At 37.0% G+C, this 25147-nt stretch overlaps 1 protein-coding gene across 1 annotated transcript in view; it reads right to left on the reverse strand.

The window, feature by feature from the left end:
• Positions 1 to 25147, reverse strand: part of gldc (glycine dehydrogenase (decarboxylating)) — a 51935-nt gene that overhangs the window by 23516 nt on the left and 3272 nt on the right. The window contains exons 3-8 of the mRNA XM_006627053.3: positions 16525 to 16660; positions 11219 to 11383; positions 10153 to 10230; positions 8855 to 9002; positions 4759 to 4955; positions 1847 to 1943 (exon numbers count right to left, since the gene is read on the reverse strand). Coding sequence (XP_006627116.1) covers positions 1847 to 1943; positions 4759 to 4955; positions 8855 to 9002; positions 10153 to 10230; positions 11219 to 11383; positions 16525 to 16660 — 821 coding nt within the window. The remainder of the gene's footprint in view (positions 1 to 1846; positions 1944 to 4758; positions 4956 to 8854; positions 9003 to 10152; positions 10231 to 11218; positions 11384 to 16524; positions 16661 to 25147) is intronic.

Raw genomic sequence — 25147 nt, forward strand, 5'->3', positions numbered from 1 at the left:
ATATCATTAAATATTATATACTCAAAAGATAATTTAATCCATCAAAAATGTATTTTTTTGTTCTCTATGCATCTTATTAAAATACATTTATTGCAAGTTAAGATCCATTGCAGATTAAAACGTTTTTAATATCAATGATAAAACATCATTAATGATCTTAATATCACTATTTTTATCAACTTTCCTCTAGACCCGATCATCAGACAGATTTGGTCTTACAGTTTATCCTGTTATACAGTGAGAGGTCAGCTTATGGAAAGCCGGATCATCCATTGAGTAACATTTAGCACCTGTTGCACCATATTATACAGAGTCCATAGTTATGAATGTCATATTACAAATTGTAAAAAAAAACTTTTTTTAGTTAATACTTGTCAACATCAAAAATGCAATGTTGAAATTCAGAAATAAATTTCAAGGACACTTTTTAAAAGCCATTGTCAACTTCAAGCCCTATACAGTCACTCTATACAGAAGAGAGGAGATTTAGTCTGTTCTAGATAAGAAGCACATCAAAAGAATATATAGTTTTTATTCTTGGACACAACATGTTGTGCAATCTGTCTCACCACGCCAAGTGAAAAAAATGAAGATTAAAAACTAGGGAAGGCCACCTGGAAAGTGAGCCACCTCAGCAACTGAATCAGTGGTCTGACTGAATTTGAACCAGTGAGGTTCTCTTGATTTCAAAAGGATATGTTTGAATACGGTAATAAGCGCCTGGTAATTATGTTACTGAAGAAAAAATATGTAATTTCACTCTGTAGAAGTGAAAAAAAGTAGATATGACTGATTTTTATGACAGTTTGTCTAAGAGCATTAGCAATAACTGTGAATTTACAGAGATCAGGAAACACATGAGAAACATCTTCATCGTAGCAACAATGGTGTCAGAGCAAAAAAATGGTATTAAAAAACACAATTTGTTGAAGTGACAATTCATAAAGTCTTTGTGTGGTGGGGTATGAGTTACTTCAATGTGTGCATTTATTGTCATCAATTGTTAAACAAGATGTTCTAACAATATACATTTTAACAGAACAGAGAATTGCATACTACACAATAATCAGGACTCAGACATTTAAATAATTATAGTTAATAAAACAAAGCAAACTCAGAGGGGTTTTGGCATCTAGTGAAGATAATATAAATTGCATGTTAAAAGGATGTACTGTATGTCATTATTAAATAAACACCCAAAACAAGAAACACTACAAATAATATAGTGTATTTAAGAGTTGCGCACAGTTTTTCAATAATTTATGATAAGTTTGAAGGACATTTGAATCAGTTGGGCCACTGTAGCAAATTACATTGAGCGATCTACTTTGATTGCAAGAACAAAAGGTTTCAACAACATTACTGGGTAGTTTGACTAGGTGTTTGGCTTGTCTTCAATTTTGTCTTAGCATTTTAAATTGCCTTTGCAGTGTTTGCAAACTCTCCTGTTTTGTGATCATTTCATTTCGATTTTGAGATCAGTCTTGACTAATTTATTTACTATACCAGAATTAAGATTACTGAAATAAATTAGGAAGAGCAGGACCTGAATACAATAACGCTGTCGTATTTTATTAACTAGGACACACAAATTTGATTATTAACCGTCACATACAGTATACTTTGGTTTAAAAACTGTTTAAAGCATAGATAAGAAATATATGTATGATCTTCAAATCTGTTGCCTTCAATTCTGAAAGTTCCACATAAAAAAATCTGAAAATCGAACTCTATCTGAAAATCGAACTCTATCATGTATCAAATGCTCCCTTTTCTGTTTAGATCACATCAGGATATTTCATTCAATCATTTTGAAGACTGATCTCCCCAATGTTTCTCTGCTTACCTGGGCAGTGCAGATGTTGCTTGTGGCTTTATCTCTACGGATATGTTGCTCCCGTGTCTGAAGAGCAAGACGGTATACTTCCTTCCCTGCTGCATCTCTAGAAATAAAATAATAGATTTTCTCTGGGAAATAGTGCTTGAAAGACAGCAAATAATCAAAATAATGAAATTGTTTGACTTTTCTGTACCTCGGTGCCTTGAGTTTGAAATGAACTGCAAGAGTTAAAGGAGTTTCTAGAAATGGGAAGCCACTTGCATTGCTGTGCATGTTTAATTGGACAGAAATCCAAATATACTGTTAGAGCTATAGGTGACTACAGAAGTGTCTCTAAGAATCTAGATACAATGGGTACCTGGCTAGACATTTTTAGCTTCAAAGCCAAGGGATGTTTAGCTGAAAATGTAGTAGGGAGTCCATATTCAATGATCAAAGCAGTCGCCAAGTTTACCTTGGTCTACCTTAACTAGTGAGGCAGGGAAGGACAAGAGAAAAGACCATAAGAAAAATATATCGGAAGCAAGAGGTCCTTGTTCCAGATCACCTGATAGGACCAGATCACAGCCAAGTATTTGAACTTTGATAATATGTATGTGTAAAGCATCTCTTGGTTAAACCCACCCTCTTCTGATTATTGGTTACATTTTTAAAATGGAAAAAAAGTGGTCCCCATTTATTTTGTGGCATCTGGGTTTTACAGAGAGAGAGATATAACTGCAGGTTGTATTCTACTTAGTTTATAAGGCAGCTCATCTCTTATTTTGGCCTTTGTGGGTGCTATTTTTAAATTAATCACTTTGTGACAGTCAGGTTTTTTTGGGGGGTGGCTAGAACGGAGGCTTTTTGGATGCCTTATGTAAAATTGTTCATAACATTACATGTGTGTTATGTGTAGGCTAGTGTGTATTTTCATTATTAATAATACTTGTTTAACCAAGTGTGCCTGAATTATTATGGTTTTCACCAAAGCTGTGCCAAAGAAACAAGAACTTGTGTGCCTCTAATTATACCAAATGCTTGTGTATATTCTTGGCAAAATTCTTCATAAGTTTAATCAATAAGTAAAATTTAAAAGTCAATCTGCACAGTCAATTCCTGATTTTCTCCATTTTTAACCCATTATTTGTTACAATACTCTATCAAAGCATTTCTGTCAATTGTAGAACAAGGCAGTTCACAGCTTAAACAGGAAGTGTGCCTGAGTAAGCACCATTTCCTTTTATAATTTTTATCTGTTCAAATGTTATGCCCTTATCAGTTTTTGTTTTACCCATAGTTCTCTGCATCTGTGGTTTTCTCATTTCCATTCTGACCCCTCCTCCGGGCTCTCTCCCCTACATCATCAGTCAGATTAAAGAGGAACTGAATGCATTCACTGTAAAAAGAGAGCTCATGGGGTTCCTGGCCCTGTGTGTATCAGGTGACTTTGTAATCTCTGTTCTTAACTAAAAAGGTTATGTTGCTTCAGTCTATCGGTATAGAGCTAAAGGATGCCATTCCTTTAAACCCTGGAATCTGTTTGCTATTCTCAAAGCCAAAATTGTAGTCATTATTTAAGCAAGGCCTTACACTGTGTGTCATACAATTTTAACATAACATCCCTAAATTTAAATTCTACATTTTTAATTACATACCCTAACATTTTGCTTGCCTTTTAATTGCTTCCTCATGTACATTAGATGTACATTATGTCAACATTAAAACCTAATCTTGTTAATAAAATAAGTAGCAAACACAATCATTGGAAAGGGAATTGCAAACATACACAAAATCATGGAGCGGGCAGACATATGGTACATAAAATGTATCACTGACAAATTTAAAGTGCTCCACAAAGGGAAGTACAGTACACTACACATTTATGGTTGATCTGGAGCTGCAGGAAGTTAAAACCAAAAAGGATTTTGCTGTTTATTTAGATTCTTCTCTGTCTACAACAAACAATGTGGGAAAGAAAAGAAACAAACATAATACAAGGCTACATAACAGAGGATGGATTTTAAATTCAGGGAAGTTATGCTATAATGTTATAATGTAAAGTTCTATTCATTCAAATTATTTTGTTCAATTTTGGTTGTCTTACCACAAAACAGATCTTCTAGCCTTATAAAGTTCAGGGAGTTTAAAGAACAGCAATAGTGATTCCTGGTTTCAAGGAACTGTCAGATAAGTTAAGGATCTCATATTCAGTCCGGAACAAAGACGAGTGAAATTTGATACAAGTGTGCAAGATCATAAGGGTATAGGTAGGACAAGCCTAGGGATTATTTAATACTCAGTAATGAAGCAAGGGTTACAAATAAAAAGTAAAAGGGAATTCAGCTAGAATAAGACAATAGGAAAAACTTTTTACTGTTGTGTAAAAGAGAACAGGATTACCTGCCAGGGGGTTTAAGCCCTTCAACTGATGCAATTCAAAACAGTAAATCTTGTAGCAAAAGAATTAGGTCAGCAAGAGCTGGCAGTCAAACTTCTTAGCTTTCTCAGCTCAGTTTCAGATGCAATATGCAAAAATCTTCACCAGTTTAAACAGTGCCACATTATTGAGTGCCTAATTTGCTATTAATGGTCTGGCAAGTTTTACTTCTCTTTACTTTATGGATTACTGCTTTCATCAACTAAACATTCTATATACTTTATAGTCTTTTGATTTTTTATGAATGTTTCATTTCTCAAACTGCACTAGGTTTCAGTAATACAATGGAACAGCGTTAATGAATCTTTTAAATGATTCAGTGGCTTGTTTTCATTTAAGTGATTTGGTGAATCATATGAACTAATTTACTAAAAAGAATCAAACTGCTCACCTCTGATTCTCATTTAAAACCCTATCCTTTAAAGGCTGGAACAAGCTTTGGTTCACTTCTGAAACCGTTTCACCAAAATACGCGTACAACAAAAAACTGAAAACATACCTTGTGACGCCAACCATCCTGCCTGGCATCATTCTCACCAGATTTTCTTTCACAGCAAAGAAGGCAGCATGAGGACCCCCATAGCTCAGTGGCACCCCAAATCTCTGTGAGCTCCCCAGAGCGATATCCACTCCAAATTCCCCTGGTGGTCGAAGCACACATATGGCCAGCAAATCTGTTGCACAGCAGGCTAAGGCCTAGAGGAATGAAGAGTGGAGTTAATTTATTATTTCTGTCTCAATGTGGCAAACACTGCCCCCAGGAATCTGAAAAAGAATGTGTTGGGTTGCGCCATTCCTCGGATAATTTCTCCACTGTTATTGAAGGATGTGCTAACAGACAAAAAAACATCTATAGTCTTTACAGCAAAAAAAAGGAAGCGCACTACAATTTAGAAGATGATAAATTAGATCCAAATTTCATATTGGTGTGGTCTGCTGTACAAACAAGCCAGATTATGCAATTTGGGCTGGGTGAGTTATATGGACAGAAAAAAAACAGACCTACTAGTTTCAGTTCACTATTTTCTTATGATTTAAAAGAAAAACTGCTTTAAGTTTAACGCGAGTCATGATTTCCATTTCTAGAAACAGAAGCACATTCTTTCTGAAATCAAGTAATTGTCTAGTCTGCCAGTCTACTGTATTCTATAAAATGAATACAAAAGATCCTTCATGCTAAACCTATAAGCATCTCCTCTGGTACAGCTCATTTTAGTTGTAAGCAGAAAAGGAATACAAAGTCATAATTCTACCTCTATCCAGTGGTATAATGTAGCCACTGACAGAGCATGGCTTCCAGGGATTTCCAAATACTCCATTTCGAAACTATTCAAACCAAAAGAGATCACTCAAAAGGTGGAATTGTTTGTTAACTGCAAAGCAAGATTAACTGCCTTTCCCTTCTTCTCAAATGATGTAATAATATAACAGAAATAACTGCCTTCTTATGCTTCTACTTAAAATCTTAAATACAGATTTCAAAGGATTCTATTCATTTAATAATAATAATAATAATGTTTCTTGATTAGCCCTATACAATTTCTTGCATTAGGAATGTGGAGACACAGACACTCAGACAGGGAGAGAAGCTTGGGGTCAGAGCGCAGGGTCTGCCATTGTACGGTGCCCCTGGAGCTGTTAGAGTTAAGGGCCTTGCTCAGGGGTGCAACGGAGTAGGATTCCTCTGCCGGCCACAGGATTTGATAATACAAATCAAGATATTATAGACATTAAGCTGTTTTTTAACTGACAGAACATGCATTGTTGACAGCTCTTTTACATATGAACGTATGCTGGAGCAACATATAGCCAACGTCTGTTTAGCAAATGTATGCTTTTGAACTTTAAAGCTCAACTAGGAAATTAAACCATAAAACCAGACCATTGATTTAATGCAGACTTAAACAATCATGTTAAAGGTCACAAACGATACACATCCAGTCAAAGGTTCCAAGATTTAGATTTTTGAGTGACTCAGTCATTTCACCAAAAACTGGAATATTAAAATATTAAATATTAAAAATTCTATAGAGATCGACAATGAAAAAAAATTCAGTTAAACACATTTTCTTCATGTTAATTTTAATTTAAAAGTGCTGCCTTTCTAGCTGAAACCTGTGGTGCAGTGGTTAGCATTGCTGCCTCCCAGCACTGAGGCCCTGGGTTTAATTAATTGTGGAGTTCGTAATTTAAGTGGCGTCTGGAAACATCGCCCCTGGTGCGAGTGTGTGTGTTTGTGTCTGTCTGGCATCTAACTGGCATCCCAATACTTGCTGGGATAGGTTCCGGCTCTCCTGAGACCCTGAACTGCATGAAGCTGTTAGAAATTGGATGCATGGATTTCAAATTGTTTAAGTTGTATTTTTAAGCATGATTTCTGGAAATCTCTGCCAACACCATCGAAATGTTCCAAACCTACTAACCACAGTTGCTGACGGCATTTTTTCACTCATACAAAATAGATGTCTTGTGTAACCTAAACTCTAGTAAATAAACACAGCTGAAAGAAAAGCAATTAATTCAGGTGCAGGTTAAAGTGTGCTGGTTTGAGAAAAAAAAGTCTAATGATGAGCTGACAAACTCGTACCCTATAGGAAGTATCCCTATCCCAGCAACTCTTAAAATAAATGCTCTGGCATCTAGCCTTCTAAGCATGTAGACCTTTAGGCATTTATGACTGAGTGCCCAGTAAACACATTTGGCAGATTTAAGTAAAATAAATATATTCAAAATTAATACAGGAATTAAACTTCAATGCAGAAACAGGTCAGAATGGCAAGGCACACTAAAGACTCCTGAAGGAATTGTTCAGCAGTTATGGAGGGGCATTCTTGCATAGGAAAGGTACGTCACAAATTCCAATCAAATGATTGTCAGGCCATGTTGTTTGGTCTCATGATCAAGAAAAGGCAGAAGTCCAAAGGATCATGGGCATGATTCCCAGACCAGCCTCTGCAGCTGTACAGTTCACTGTGGACTTTAGGACTTCTTACTGTTTTATGTACTAATCTGACAAGAACCAAAACCTTAGAACAAAGTAGATAAAAAATGTAGTGAGAGGTTGATGTCAGAATAAAGGCTTCCTCTATAAAAAGGAAGCTGGAAAACAATGAAATGCAGTTTTATAATGACAGTGGACATCCAAGCTCATGCACAGAAAAATGCAGTTCCTTAAAAAAGTATTAAGATTAAAAAATTAAAAAGACCCACAGATTAGTTGAGTGGCTCTATCTGCATGCAATTATTCTGGTTCACAGGTTTTTAGAACACAACCCTCGGTAGTCACTCAGTCAGGTTGTGAATTTAAAGCAAAGATTCTATCATGCTTAAGAAGCTTTCAAAACAACTCACGGATAATGTTGTATACAGACCCAGATCAGGAGAAGGGTATGAAAGCATTTCGGAGACTAATTATTTCTTTCAGCCTGGTGAAAGTGACCATTGAGAAGTATAAGGCACACAGACAATGCTTACGTTAGGCTGTCCTTACAAATTGAGCACCCAGACAAGGAGAAAACTGATTATGGATTCTACTTTGAGGCCAATTTACGGTATAAAGAGTTCAGAGACAGATATGGGAGAAAATCTGGGTAATATCCTAGTGATTCCACAAAGGTCTCATACGTAGAAATGAAAAAAAAAACATTTCAAATCTTGCATAATGATTAGAACAAAGCACGCAATAGATACTGCAAACATGGCAAAGGGTTTTGTGGTCAGACTAGAAAAAATGGAACTCTGTGGTCTAAATGCAAAGCATTACATCACTCAGTCAAGACTATCTCTGCTGTCAAGCATGGTGGTGGCAGCATTGTAATAGTTCAGCTCTTCATAGGCAGGGAACAGGAAGCTTATCTTGACTGATGGAAAAATTAAAGCATCAGCATATCCTAGGGACAACCTGTTTTTGGTCTTAAGCTTCAGCCCTTTCATATGGTGAAATTACAAAATAATACACATTTTTGAAACTGGTCAGACAGAAGACCAAGGGTAAGAAGGTTACAGCAAATTTCAACAGAAATAATTGTAATGCATTGATTGCATAATTTGGTGGAAGTACCTTTCGCAGCAATTATATGTGGATCAAGACTAGTTACAAAAGAAATTTTCCCCGTTCGTCATTTCAGTGGGTAGCCGAATGTTTCCCCAGGGATGGGAAAACACAGAAACAATTTATAATTTTGGAGATTAATCACTAACAAATAAGGCAAGGTTCTTGATTTTGTAAAAGTAGGTATCACTGGAAGCTGGAATAAACATGCTCTGGTAATGGATAGAGACTTCAGGTTATTCTCCCAAGAGTTGTGTGAGGATTGAACATGGGACAGTTATCCAGTCGCATTGCCACAAAGTTTGGTAACAGAAAAGCTGCAAACTCACCTGTTAGATAGCTCAAAAATTGGCACTGACATGGTGACACTCTGCGACATTATATAACATTAATTGCTACTTCGAAGTCTACAAGCTTTAAAACAACAAAATGAGAAAACTGCAAAAGTCTGAATGCTTGTACAAGGCACTGTATATGAAGGTTTTCAGGCCATAAATCTTCCCATGAAAAGACCCTATATTTTCCCTTGCCAGGAGATTCTTACCCCGCTCTTCTGAGCTCTGTCCACCAGCCCAGTGAAGTCTTCAATACTGCCCTCAGTGTCTGGATACTGGAACAAGACTCCCGAGACATCCTTTCCACTGAAGTCCATCTCGTGTGGCAACTTCAGCTCTGTTTTTACCCCAATGTAGCTACCACAAACAAAGAATTCAAGTTATTTCTTTTGTACGACATTTTACTGTATTTCCACTTGGCAAATGTCTGTGGTTTTTCCTGTCCATAACATGTTAACAGGTCATTATTAATATTACCTAAACATAACGAGGCTTTGATTGGAAAAGTTAAAGGGGTTTGCAGATTTTTCCTCCAAGTCTTAAAGGATTCATCACATAGCAGAAATTAAATAATTCTATATATGAAAGTGTTAACAACCATTCTGACTGTCATGATTACATTACATCTTGTTTGTAATCGGAGACCGCTTCAGAGAACACGTCAGGGCTGTGAAGATTAAAGATATCTCCAAGCCCATTGTTTCTCATTACACCTCTGACGGCCACGACCACTCTAATCTCTCCGTCTGTGTTCTCAAAGATATGTCTTAATATATCCATAGAATTGTAAAGCCATAGAATTGTAAAGGGGTCAATGTGGTCACTTATGACTACCACTCCTTTGTGACAATGAGTGTCCACGTTTTTGTAAATATTCAATAAGGTGTGACAAGCACAAGCATTTTGAAAGGTGAAGTGAAGCTTCTTACTGAGAAGATAGCTGCACTTTTGAATTAATTGCAGGACCTTCAACTAGAAGACACTCAATTCTGAAAAATGATATGCACAGTGCTTTCTGTTTCTTCAGAACTTACATGCAAATTGTCAAGTTCTTATAGTTCTAGGTATTCCCACAGTAAAACGAAATATTAAAGTTGTAGAATGTTACATAAATACCAAACCTTTTCCAATAAGGACACCTTTCCTTCCCGCCCCCCACCCATTTATCAACCCCTGAAATCAACAAGGGCAGATGCAGCTATCATTGAAAACACTGCTAGTTCACAGGTGCCTAATAAGCCACATGACCAACAAGGCATTACAAAGTTTAACTTTGCAGCATCACTTGGAAAACACCAGTCTCAGCTGGCAAACAGCATAACCTCGATTCCAACTTGAGGCCTTTAGGGTTTTGTACCGAAAATGGCCCCTAAGACCACGTGAGAGCCAATTTTATGAGCAGTTTTAAAATCAAATCATCACCATAGAAGGGGGTTCATTACAATTTTTGTGACTAGCGCTAAAAGAATTGTAAAGGCATAAATGTATATTAATCAAAGGTTCTTACTTGGCTCTGGTCTGCACCACAGCTATTGTCTGAGGGTGGCAGCGAGGGTCAATGTAAAACTTCCTTTTCTTATTCTGCCTGGAATAAGTGGAACAAAGAAATGCATTCGCCATTAAAAACAAACATGTCCAGGAAAACCAAAAAGATGTTACATAATCAACAGAGCAGTGTCTTCCTGCTTATTTTTGTTCTTTACACTAGGTAAAGCTGTTCATTAAAATCCTTTAGCTCTTTTTCATATTCTTGGAAGTTTTCTGTTTAAATCTTTACATTTACAGCTACAAGTGAGGTCATTTGGCCAAGGTCTTTATCCATGGTCTCTAGGATTTGCATGTAAATTGACACATTCCAGTTAAGTAGTTAATAATAATAATAACAACATTACTTTATTAAACCTTTACAATTTCTTGCATTAGGAATTATCTTTTCGCATACCCCAGCTTGCTCTCCATGAGACACACACACAGCTAGGGAGAGAGCCTGGGGTCAGAGCGCAGGGTCTGCCATTGTACAGCGCCCCTGGAGCAGTTGGGGTTAAGGGCCTTGCTCAGGAGCCCAGTGGAGTAGGATTCCTCTGCCGGCTGCGGGATTTGAACCGGCAACCTTCCAGCCACAGGCGCAGATCCTTAGCCACAGAGCAACCGCTCCGCCCATATATATAATTATATATTCCTGTTAATTTTGTTCTTCATGTCCTGTTCTATTACCATGTTTCCTTACACTTGGAATGCAGCTGTTGTTTCACGAGAAGGGCCTCTTCACTCTCACTCTTGCCACCTGGAAAGCCCCCTATTCTCTGACAAGGCATTGTTTGTTATCACTATTTTTACCTGTGCCTTGTGGCCACACTGTTCATTGTTTTTGGAATCTTGCTAGACATACCAGTTTTCTGCAAAATATGTTTAGCATCTTACAGGCTATGAGAGGATGTTTTTCTCTTTTGGGTTAAATGCAACTTTCTTCCACAATTAAACGTAAAAAATTAATCAAATGTAAAATGTACATGAGGTTAATTACACCTGAAAGGCTACTCTTTAGGCCCTTACAGACATAATACTGTTCTCACCTGTGGCATAACTGCATAGCCTCTGCAGCTGCAGTGCCTTCATCCAGGAGAGAGGCATTGGCAACCGCCATGCCAGTGAGATCACACACCATGGTTTGGTAGTTAAGCAGGCTTTCTAGGCGACCCTGGGAAACTTCTGGCTGGTATGGAGTGTACTGAGTCACCCTGAATGTGAGAGGGTCAGAACAGGTAAGACAGCAGGTGAGTCTTTGGATGTCATTTGTTTCGTACAACCACACCTTATGGTTTTTTTTCCAGATAAGCTCAAAGTTACAGTATTGATCAAATGCTTTTCAACTACTTAACCCAACCTAACCCAACTACTAAACCCAATTCAATTAACAATTTAGTGCACAGTTGGAATGAGAACTGATTCTCAAATAGGGTTTCCAAAACCGGGTTACTCTCATGTAAACCACTTGGAACCCATTTGGAACGCCATATTAAAAAATTGCCCTCCTGGAATGAATAAAGTATTTTGAATTGAATATTTCACAAGAAGTTCACAACTGACCTCTTTTCCATAAGCTTTCTTAAACCCATAATAAAGCAAAGACTAAACTACCAAGTTACTCCACACCAGCTTAATTTCTATGAATTAATGTTTTAATTGGTTTGGCTTAAGCTTTTATCAAAAGCAACTTTAATTTGTACCAAAAATATGTGGGAAGTTTTACTGATGCCATCAGAGTGTTTACTAAAGGGTACAACAGCAGTACCAATGAATTTATTATTTTTATTTTTTGCTACTTTAAAATTTGTTCCACATTTTAAAACAGGCAAGTACAATCTGATATAAATAGGAAAACAGCCCAGAAAAAAATTGGATATCAAGAAATTTGAATAACATTTTTCTATTTATTTTTCAATGAAGAAGAAAGTTCGACAGCTAAACTATTAGAAAAAAAGTCAGGTGTTGCAGCATCTAAAGTAATTCCAATATATACCACATATTTTAAAATGAATACAGAGATAAAATGCAAGCTGAAAATAAAAAAAAAAGGTATGAGGGGGAAGGAAACAAAGCAAAGGATAACAAGAGCTTGTGAAAACAGGCAGAGCAAGTGAGGAAGTGTCAAGACACATGGTAATCTTTGAAACAAAGTCCAGGTGAGGTAAATGAATGGAGAGGTTTAAAAAGAAACTGGTCGGTCACTGAGAGCGGGTGGAAGGCATGATCCCTGGTGTCTGGTGTCTTTCTGGAGCAATGGAATCCAAGTTCATTTGCAAGAGGTGTAAAAGGATGGGTTTAAAAAAATCAGCAATGGTAGTAAAAAGAATCAATATCAATGGAGAACCATCCGCAGTGTAGTGTACATAAATTGAAATTGGTATTTGACCACCACAGAAGATAAAAGTTGTAAATCTAAAAAGCTAAAATCTGCAGAAAAGGGTTATTAAGCAGGTAAAGTGTTAGAAAGCAGACTAGACAATAAAGAGACAGTTTGCAAGCATTCCACCGTCACATTTGGGAGCTTTTTTTTCCATGTTTCATACGAGCCTCCATTATGGAGTGATGGTATTGCTGACCCATCAACATTTTCTCCCTTGTCAGGCCCCAGAGCATTTTCAAGCTTTTCTGAATTCACATGAACCACTATTATTGCACACAGACAGGTCACTCAGCTATTTACAAAACTTGTTAAGAATTTTGTGCACCAAAACTGATTTAGGTTTGCCATTTTCTGATTTTCTTATGTGATTATTTTTTTAAAAAAGAAGATATGGTTTTGTACATAAATATTAATTGGTACATCAAAATGTCATGACTGCAAGCCTTAAAGCAAAAAAACAAGGCACTGCTTGCAAGGCACTGTAGTTTTCCCAGTGGCATAATATTCTTGCCCTCTTTTCTGTAGTGTTGTTATGTGGGTTCCAGAGATGGGGTCTGTTAGCTCGGTCTCTAGGATACTATTAAGGTCTATAACAAAAGAGGAAAGTTGGGGGTAGGGTGTGAGACAAGAGCTTAGACAACAAGACATCTATCCTGACTGGTGTAAAACCAGCACAGGTCTTCCTTGGTCACAAAAGTATTGTATACTGTACATTTGTTACCTTTAAACTTTCAGGCCAACTTTCAGGAAGGTGTCTTTAATATGGCAAATAAAAGTGCAGAGCAGCCTATATTCAAATGGAAACTCTGGATGCTGAGTAATACATTATTTAATTAACTAAGAGCACTATTACAAATTGCGCGGTAGTCAATACATCCAAAGCAAGAGCAAATCCAGAGAGCTGAAAGTACTATTGACAATTTGCAAACAGTATTCAAATGCAGCTCTTGCAGATATTGATCAGGTTCTGAAACAAGGCTAGTGTAGTGAATTGTCTGCTAGAAATCCGCCTTTCCATACCATAAAACCAAAATTGTACCCAATACACCCTTACAAGACTTTCCTTCTTTGTGAGGGATATACTGCAGCTGAGTATTAGTAGGGAAGGAAAAAAAATCTTAGATCAGCATCATCAGACAAAATATATACTCCAGAAATCTATATTCAACCTGGCACGTGCATGTCAAGATCACAAGACAAACCATCACAGGATTTTAAACCAGAGTTTTCTGGTTTTGGCTGTTAAACAGACTTTGTCACCAGTGACTGTTGTGAAGGAATACATTCCCATCCACAAATTAATTACAAATCTCAAAATCACATCACACAGCATTTATCGAACCCATCATGGACAAATATTATGTTATATCATTTTTATGTTTTTTTCATGAATAATGTTCTACAGAGTGTATTTACCAATCAACTTCATGGGTACTGTCTTCATTTCTGTACTGTACCTTCTACACTGGAGAATGACTTACGCCACTTTGCCATGTTTAAACATCAGAACCACTAGATCATGGCCAACACAACATAACCTCACAATAAACAGATTTAGGATTTTTTAACCTCACAATAAACAGATTTTTTTACCCCTGCTCACACACATAATGCCACTTTTTCTGGAAGACCAATGCTCTCCAATCTGTTAAACTACAATACAACTTAAAATACTTGTTTGCCGATGACCACCATTCCACCAGGTGGCATTTGAAATTAAATTAAGGTACATATACTTTTAGAAATAGACCATTTCAAAATGACCATCATATTAACTAGCCAGCAGCCATATCACCCTGCAACTCACAGCTGGCAACCCAATGAAGTTGAGCAGGTGTGAGCATTGTCGGTACCTGAATGGGAGACCACCTGGGAAAGCTAATGCTGCTGCTGGAAGAGGTGTTCATGAGGCCAGTAGGGGGTGCTCATCCCGAGGTCTGTGTGGGTCCTAATGCCCCAGTATAGTGATGGGAGCACCGTAGTGTAAAAAGGCACTGTTCTTTGGAAATTCCAGGGTATTTCTTGATAGGAGAAGGGGTGTTACCCTGGTGTCCTGGTGAGCACACTGGTGCACTATGGCTGCCATCTCATTATCCAGGTGGGGCTACACGTTAGTGATGGTGGAGGGGAGTCACCATTACTGTAAAGTGCTTGCAGTGGAGTGTCCAGAAAAGCGCTATATAAATTTAAGGAGTAGGTATTAACTACCTCTTCCTCATTTGATTAGATTTTTAAAAGTATTTAATGCAAAACTGCATGGTCTAGAGGGCAATTTGGAATGGTTTACAAAAAATATTGATTTAAACAACTGCATATTGCAATAGCGTTAGTGTCTTTAGCCCCTCTCTTATTTCTGCTTGATTGTACAATAATTCTTGCAAGAGATGCAGTTTTGCAGAGGTTTTGGGTTTTGCAACTTAAGACAAAGAAAAAGGATTAAATTGTGGTTAAACTATCAATCATTTTAATAAGGCAATTACTTGGATGGACTGAAACCCATAGTTTTCACTGACTCATAAGAGCCAGAGCTCTACAGCTCATATTGCTCAATAGGGGATGGTTTGCCTCTGGGAGGGAAAAACTAGACTTTCCATAAAACCTTACAAAGTAAACAAGAATAAAGGAGTTCAATACACAAAGTTATTTTGTGTAAGTTATTTTAACAACTAGCAGATAAGACCAAGGTTAGATATGCCTACAAATTTCAGTGGTTGCAACAATAAACAGAAGAACAAAGATAATACATCACTAGACTTCAATAGAACCACCTTGAGAACATTCTGGCTAGCAAAGGTAATTAAAATATCTCCAGTATTCCAAAACTTCACCCTGTGTGCTGCGGATAGAACAGCACATATGATAAGTTTTAAATAAATTGCTAACAACATTACCTTGCGTGTTGTTGCAATATGGAATCTACTTCTTAATTCACTTTTCATGAATGGAATTTCACATACAGTAACACTGCATTAAGGAAAGCAAAATCCCAATTTATTATAGAGAGGGAATCCAGTCTACAAGAGTACATATTTTTTAACTCAGACTTGCAGTATTATGTTTGAAATACATGAAATGTAAATGATGGTAATAATGTACTCTAAATTCTGAGAAACAATATAAACACATAATGACTTTTTGTGCAAATTACAAGCTTTAGAATATTTTATACTAGGCTGCTGTACCAGTATTTAAGAGAATGATATAGTGTAGATGAATGACCTTTCCTGTCCAAAATAGGGAGACTGGCTCAGAACATGCTATGTCTTGTGATTCATAAGGACTGTGAAGCAGTAGCACACCAGGCCTGTTACTCAGTGTGACATGCTGTGAAAAGGCTGATCTTACAAGAGATATAATTGTTGACAGGTATGCCTCTGATGCACTACAGAAAACAACAGCAGACCTGTCTAATGTGTCATATGAAAACAGAGGCACAGGTTTGCAAGATGTAAATGATAAGATTACAGTGAAGGCTGTAAAAAGCCACTAAACCTGTCAGAGGGACAGATGGCAGATTTCCCATTTTATGAGAAGAAATTTGACACTTTTGAATATGTAGTGGGATCAATGCCATGGCAGTCATCACTGTCAAACATGAGCCAACAAGCTATTGGGGGATACAGTGGTCTTCAAAGTAGTTTGACTGAACATGTACATGCTGTAAATTGTTTGAGGGCACTGCTTGACTTAAACGGTAACCTACGGCCAAATATTACACTTTTTAAAGTGCGTATTTTTAATTAACCTTGAATGTTCAACCTGAAAATTTATGGACAAAAGGGGACGCAAAAAATGTCAGCAAAAACTAAAAAACAAAACAAAAACAAAAACAACAAAACTTAAATGTATTAAGTTTTACTCTTACTCTTTTTTGTGCCTATAAACATGAACACATTATTTGCCGAACCTCAATATAGGCAACAGTGGTTTAGGATTTGCGTGTGGCTTAGAAGTTAAAACAGTGAAACAAACCATCCCGAATTTTCCAGCAGGTTTCGTTGTATGGCCTGGGGAACTGAACAGTTGTAATAGCCCATGCCGATGTAGGATCTCCAGAGCTTGTTCTTGTTTGCAATCTTATGCAAAGATTCCAAAATTTCATTTTCACCTGGGAGATAGAAAAACAAACACTCAGATTATCAGTCCAGACTGCATTTCTAAACACATGATAAAGGATATATATTTTTACATTAAAACGACCCAAGCTAAATTAAATTTCTTTATCATTTGTCATGCAAATATTAAACTGTAGTTCAGGTGGGTAGATGCGTCAGCATGCCTAGGCTGCAAAGGAACAAGTAATAGGTTTATTCCATGCTGAAAAGAGAAGAAAGAAAACACAACGTTTCGGCTGTGTCCCGAAGGCACCCAAATAAGGCTCCACAGCCGAAACATTGTGTTTTCTTTCTTCTCTTTTCAGCATGGAATAAACCTATTAAATATTAAATTGTGCTATGCTCAGTCTAGCTCATCCGTGATACAGAATATTATATATCTTGTATATAGTAAAGTGTGCTTCATTCAGATGTATTTAGATGGGTGACTTCCTCAGTTTTAGAACCCATCCTAACATGACACTACTTGGAGAGCAAACGTTCAGCATCACAAAATATACGACAGCTTAAGAGCATAATATGGTCCTGTTACTAGGTAAAAATCCAATACTATACAAAAACAACTTCTGTTACACAAAATTACGGAGGTATTTACTCTTCCATAAAGACAAATTAAAAATAGTAAGAGACTCGTTTATTATTCTTTAGTGTTTAATTTATGCTTATGACTAACTTTACAGATCTATGAACTCACAATCTAGAGGGCAGCCCAGGCAGGGCTTGTCAAAATCTGCAAAACTCAATTTTTCTCATCATTGTACAAAAACCTAATCTCAAAAGATCAACACAAACAAGAAATCATTATTAACAGAGAGTATATACTACATTTGGTCTCCATAGAGATTAACTGGACCGTTAGCCTGCAATATAAGGAATTTTCAAGTCTTTCTGCACAAAGGGAATCAGTACAGTTGCTCCTCTTATAAGTCTAAAAGTTTGGTAGATCTATACAAACGGTTTTTAGGTTTTCACAGTTTGCAGAGCTTATTCACTTAAATAACATTCCCAATATCCTGAACATTGCTTAGGCCAATACAGAAAGCTTTGGGTCACAGAGAAGGAAACAAGTTGCATTAATGGAAGAATTTCAGTAGGAAGTAAAAGCACAACAACACTAGCTCATATGACTGACATTATTAAGTTTATATTGCTCACAGACATCACCTGCATTTTCACAGGAAGGGGTGGGGGGGGCCAATAGAAATGAATGAATGATTAAATGAATAATTGAGAATCTACAGTAAAATACCATAATTTAATAGAAACAGCATTCATTTTCATAAGTCAACAAAAGATCCTTGGCAAATATTTATAACATATTGAATGAGTTCAAATTTGGCTGCTGCTGGAAGCAACTGGAGCTGTATACCTGTAAAACCAGGTTGTAAAGGGGGTGTTGTGAGATACTGACTCATTTTTCTTGTAGATCATGGAGAAGTAAGTGCCTGACACTGATCTTTGAGCTATAAAAGCCACATGTTGTCTCAGTTCATATTACAAACGTGTAAGGAGGCTCAAATCAGGAGATCAATACATCCACAGTATAACCATCCATTCTCATCATACAAGAAATTCTTCATCAAGTAAGCAACACGAGGACTATACAACAGCTCTGCTGGAAAATGGTTTTGCACTGACTAGACACTGCTGCACAGAGTATCATACCTATTGTTGTACATGTCTGCACCATATTCAATCATTCACCAGGGTGATCTAAACAAAACCTTGATTCATCCTTAAAAAGGACTTTGCTACACTACTGGCAAGTCCATGTCTGGGACTCAGCCACCAACATACCAAAAGCATGAAAGTATAAGACTCTTAATATATGGAATGTTGATTCTTTATTGCAATTTTCGTATTTCAACAGGTTTGATATTTAACAGGTTGAGAAAACCTCATCACCTGAGCCCAATCAGCTGTCGCACTAATGAGGTAACCGATCGAGTGTTTAGGCAACAAAATCACTCAAGTGTATGGTTACAAACTAAGGGATGTGAATAAAGAGAGAACGATAAAATAATAAGCAGAAACCTGACACCAGCTTGCCTTTCAAGCAAATCATAAAAGTTAACAATAACAAACCTACTGTACCTACCTTCCAGAAAATGCATGTCTGTATATGTTCAGCTCCGCATTTTCTTTGTTCTCTGGTGCAGTAAGGCAACAATGTAATAAACTAGGCAGCAAAGTTTAAAGGACAAATATTTACCAGCTCACATATTTTATAGTCTCTGTACCAATACAGCATACCAGGACCCTGCCTTTTACTGAATCAGGAAAGCAGAACCCTACAAATAAAGCCCACATTCCATGCAGGAAAAAAGGGAACCTGCTTTTCTAATAAAAGGTCTAAATCCATAGGACTTAATCAGTCTCTAAACAGATGCAAAACAAATGGGAACATCTTTTCCTGATCAAAAGAGTGCATTACTAAATTTAGTTTACTCATGCACTATTTAGATACCACAAAAGGTTAATAAATATTCCAACAATGATAGCACCATACACCCTATCTAAATACCAAAGTTGGTTTCTTCAGTGCACTATCTACTTGCATGCATCCTGTAGTAGCCCTCTAATTGCTCTGTTTTTCTCCTGTCTATTTCATGTCATCTTACTGTAATACTCAATTATACTGTATTGGGACCTACTTTTCTCCCTACTCCATCCCCAAGAAACCAAACCTAAGCCATTTCTAGTGGATCAGTAATCGTTAAATATTAGTACAAATGCCTGGCCATTTGAATTATGGCCATTGTGACTGCTTCAGTGACAAGAAACACACTCCACAGCCTAAAGCCTGTTTAACCCAAGTTAAGAAGTACTGAGGGGTGAAGTAAAATATTTTGAATTCTTACCCTATTGGACATAATGTCACGGTGAGTTGATCAGTTAATCAAAATGACTTTCATATAATTGTTTAATCACTTCATTTAACTTCAAACAGAAACACCTGAGACTCAGCTGAATATTTTCTAACTAAAATATATATTTATTTGAGAGAGAGAGAGTCTTTATTATTCCCGGGGGGTCAAGCTGTTTTACAGCAGCACCATTGGAGTACAGACAGAAGAAAAAAACGACAGGAACAACAATATACATATTTGCATAGTAGGTTAAGTGTTAAGTAACGATATGGCTACTGGTATGAATGAAAACTTAAAGCCGTTGGTTTAAGAGTTGGGGAATTGGTACCTGCATTCTGATGGGACTAACTGGAAATTATTAAACAAGGTGTGTGAAGGATCATCATGGATTTTGCTTTATGCAAAACATGTGAATGACAGATGGAGGAAAGAGCTGGAAGATCAGCACCAACTAAGTTCTGACATATTTTCACAAGACTGCCTGGTTTGTTCTTGCTTCTCAGATTCAGGTTGCCTGAATCTAGCAGATAAGGGTAAAAGTTAGAACAGATTCAAGGAAGTACCGATAGAACAAAATCAACAATTAATCATCGACTTTAAAACACTTAAGCTTCCTTAACAAAAAAAAAGAAGCTGTTGACTTTTTCCGAGGATCAGGGCACTATTGGCTTCGAAATTTAGCTTGGAGTCCAGAACAGTCCCCAAGTACTTGCCTTGTTCTACTATCTCCACTGAAGCTCCCCCGATGTAGGTTAGGGTGGGAGTGTGGGTGTTTTTCCTGAAGTCAATTATCATGTCTTTGGTCTAGGACACATTTAGCTCGAGGAAGTTTTTTTCACACCAGGTGGCAAACTCATCAATGATTGGTCCATGGCTCCTCTTGTTTGCCAGCAGCAGGCTAACAATGACAGAGTTGCAAATTTGATTATGTGTCTTTAGTGGTGATGGCTCTTGCAATAGTTTGTGTACAGGACAAAGAGTAAGGGAGATAATACACATCCTTGGGGGACCAGTAAAGGAATGCTTTTTGTTGGATTAAACATTCTTGACTCACAGAACTCTCTGAGTTCTGTTTGTTAGGATATCAATAACCCAGCTGACAAGATTGAGATCAAGACCAAGGATTGATAACAGCTTAGTTACCAGTAGATGAGGTTCGACACAATTAAATTCAGAGGAGAAATCCACAAACAGCAGTCTAGCAGTCTAGCTCAAGGTGTTGGAGGACAAGATTGAGAAAGCATGCTGTAACATCTTCTACCCCCTCCCTGTAAGCAAACTGTAATGGATCTAGTTGATTCTTTACTTTGGCCAAAATCTCACTTTTCATAATCTGTTCAAGACTTTACATAACTAGAGAGGTGAGGGCTCCTGGTCTGTAATTGAGTGAACTGGGAGATTTAACCATAGCTACTGGGACTGCAACTGATAGTTTCCACACCTTAGGAACCTTTTGTTGGGTTAATGACATTTGAAAAATAAAATATGCCACACAGCAGTCAAGCACACTTTTTCAATACTCTGCCCCCCCAACAGAATCAGGACCGGGATTCTTTCTCTCCTTAATTTGACTGAACCATTCACATACCTTAGACTCGTCAATACTAATTGCATAAGCTGAGATCCTGCCTCTGAACGCACTTATTTCATCCTAAAAATCATGTGTCAAACTGAAGATAAAACTGATTCAGATCATCAGCAAAGTCAGTGTCTGACTTACCACATGTATTAATACTGCTGCACTCTTGTGCACTTCCACCATAGACCTAATACCCACTCATGCAGAGCACTAGTTACACTTGCACATTGCTTCCTCCACTTTATCCTTATACCTACGTTTAGCCTTCTTAATCACTCTTTTGACATTCTTTTGCTCATCCTTCAACAGAACAGCATCACCTTGATGGAAATTGATTGTTTTCTAATTAAGAGCTGAATTGAGAGATTTGGTCACCCAGGGCCTGTTGTTAGGATATACATTGCAAGATTTCAGAGGAATAACAGTATTTTCACAAAAAGAAACATAACTGTTGATCGAGATCAGAGCAGAAGTGCTTAAACATGTCCCAGTCTGTGTACTCGTAGCAATCCTGCAGTCGCTGTATGGAGTCCTTGGCACAGACCGGCACCACCCTGCGTTCTGCTTTACCTCTCTTCAGGGCCGTTTTGTAGGTCAGAATCAAATGCACAGCATTGTGGTCAGATGATCCCAGTGGTGCTTTGACGGTGGATTGGTAAGCTTCCTTAACTGTGTGTTATTAATGGTGTGTTACTGATTTGTCTATATGGATTTCAATCATTTACTCAAGTGGAAAGACTAACAACATATGGCCTATTTCCTGATAGCTAGATAATTAGTTTAATTCTCAGTGCTGCTCAGTGGAGTTCTGCCAATACACATTGTTCTGAGAACTTACTCATTGCATAACAACACTTCATACTGATGGAGGAGAATACCCACTCAGTATTGCATACAAAAAATAACCAACAAAATGTTATTTTTTGTATTGAAAAGGTTGAAAGGTTGAAAGCTCAACCTAAACTAAACATGATCAAAGGTATTGATTAACTTATGGGTGTTTTCTGCTTTTTAAACCTGAATACTTACAAACGGGTCAAATGACAAAGACCTGCACTTTACATCACAAATGTTCACCTTCAGGTTTCATTTTCTATATTTTCAGTCAGGCATTTTTAGTACAATTCTGTATTTTCTCTGTCACATCCATCCTTATACTTTGTGATATAATTTTGTACAGTTGAGCCTCAATTTACATGTTGGTAACATTCCTGAAAACAGTACAAAACAACTGTACACAAAGAAACTAAATTTATCCAAACCTACAAGTTAACATTCATAATTTATTCTATACAGATAATATTCAAATAAATTTAAACGTGACAATATCCGTTACTTATATTGTAACATGACACTTTTTAAATGCTTTAAGTTTCATGTAAATTTTAAGCAACCTTCCCCCAGTGTCCTCTCTGACTGAGGTTGACAGCACAATATGCGGTCATACAAGGTGAATCCATACAGTGTATAAAAATATTCACAACTGAACATGCATAACTGAAACCATGTCAAAAAACACAATGCAAATCAAGACAAAGCTGCTGCAGAAATTTAGGAAGGAAAATTAAAAGGTGTAGGACCTTTAAAATACAGGCAGTGTACTTAAGCATTAAAGGAAATGGAAATGTTGATCAACAGTGTCCAGACTTTCCTCAATAGGCTCAAATAAGCATAGTGGTGAGGAAAATTGCAAAACCTTTGGAATTTCCTGTATTCCTCCACAATGTGATCTGATCTTCATCTTTGTCATACTAAATAAATAGACCAAAATACTTTTAAACCAATGTGCAGAACTGAACAATAGCTAGAGGAAATGTTTGGTTGAAGTCAATGCTAAAGGAGTTTCCACCAGTTACTAAAATCTAAAGGTTCACACATTTCTTCCAGCATAGACAGTGAATTTGTAAACAATGTGTTCAATATAGACAAGATTGCGTGTTATTTGTTTAATCAGATTATGTTTATCTATTATGATATAGATTAAGATCAGATCACACTTCTGATACAATAAATGTAGGAATACAAATTATTCCACAGGATTCACAAACTCTCTCACAACTGTAGCAGTGCTGCCACCCTTATCAAAAGATCATCTGGATGAATTCCTGACACATCCACTTCCTCTTCTGCTTGTCAAGAGTTTCTAGATACCGATGATAATGTATCGCTGTTGTTGTGTCCAAGTTCATCCATAAACAGTGCTGCAACATGTTAGAATGACAAGGCAGGCCACAAAAGCACTAGATATTGTCTATCCACACAAGTATACTGCATACCGAACACTGTCTTTAAGCTTAAGAAAGCAGGGGAATAATAGTGAGCAATTTCTTGATTTGTAAACTCAGATGTTTTCTTTCTTGCTCTTTGTGCTCCAGGCATCTTTGCTTTGACAATGGGAGATGTTCTGTGTGTTCTTTTCTTTCCTTGAAGAAATGCTTTAAAAATAGTCAGGTGTTTTGAAGATTAATTATTTAAAATGGGAATTGTTACTGTGCTCTTATAGCTCATTTGAACAGGATACAAAATACCTTGAAATCTGATTTGACACTTTACAATATGTCAACGTTATGTCAGTGCTCATTCAGTGATTCTATTGTCCATTTTTGACACGATTAAGTGTGTGGTTATTTCAGATATTACTAATGGCACCAACATGGTAAAATATTCAAAAACACTACAAAAGCTAATTCAGTGTGATTCTAATAGAAGCAGCTATAACTATTCCTTGGTTCAGTAAATGTACACCAATAAAACAAGATGGACTGAATTTCCTGCTCTCATTTGTGGCCATCCTCAATAGATGGACATCAGCAAGTCTATGTTTCTTTTATACATACTATACACAGCTCAAAATGACAAAAAGGCATAACAACTCAATAAATCAAATATAAGCCAACAGAGTATACATTATTATGCTCATTTTCTATTTGATTTATTTTTACAGTGACCTTATCACAGACAGCTTTCAGTTATTTACACAGACTATACAATAAATCAAATGGATGTAACACCACGTATCATAGTGCGTCAAGGGTAACCAGGCACTAGCTATTTTCTAGCAAGTATTTGTGACAAATTAAATCTGGTCTAGAAAAGATTAGCAACTAAAACAGTCACATTCCAATCAGCTGAAAACATCTACAACTTATTGCTCAACAAGAGATATCTGCACACAACCAAACTCTTTATATCCAGGTGATTCAAGTCAAATTTAACAGAGCAGTCAATCTAATATTCAGGTTTAAACTATCTTTACAACTCATGTATTTTTTTAAAAGATTTTTAATACAATTTTTTGAGGAAGTAGCAGTGTTATTGGAAATTCTGCAAGCATGGCCATTTTCATTTCTTGTAGCTGATTCTACTAAATTCAAAATAAACAGATTTTCTACATTCCTACAATATAATCCCAAGAACTTTATTACAGTACACTATGCTGTTCAAACCTGTCATGAGCAGTGTTTTCCACAGTAATCTAAAACTCATTGGGGCAGCAGAAAATAGGTATTACCAGGCAAGCTTTCCCCTGCTGATTAAGCAGACGCTGCTATTGCCCCTTCTTTGTTTCACTAGGACAGCTTATTGCATAATGCAATCTGTCAGTAGCTAGGATCTGGTAGCTGATTGGGCAAAAGGCAAAGTTCAATGCACTACTATAGCACTCTTGACCCCTAGCAAGGATTTAATCAGAACTGGGATGTTATATAGCTTCAAATAAACTATAACAATTCAACTTTGTTTTTCACCTGCATGTTGTATCCATTTATCCACTTGTTCCTGTAAAAGGTAAAGTCAATCCACAGCCTATTCTGTTAGATTCAAGACAGCACCACATCCAGATTGACAAGCCATTCACTTGACACACAAACACACGCGCACACAGACAAATTACCTTAACCAACACGTTCTTTTTCTATATGGGAGTAAAATTGACTACCTAGAGCACAGCCTCAGAAACCAAATGGGAAACACACAAACTCCACATAGAAGGTACCACAAATGATGCAAGAACTGAGAGGTGTGAGGAAGTG

This window comes from Lepisosteus oculatus, chromosome 3 (genome assembly GCF_040954835.1).
Source record: "Lepisosteus oculatus isolate fLepOcu1 chromosome 3, fLepOcu1.hap2, whole genome shotgun sequence".
Classification (NCBI taxonomy): domain Eukaryota; kingdom Metazoa; phylum Chordata; class Actinopteri; order Semionotiformes; family Lepisosteidae; genus Lepisosteus; species Lepisosteus oculatus.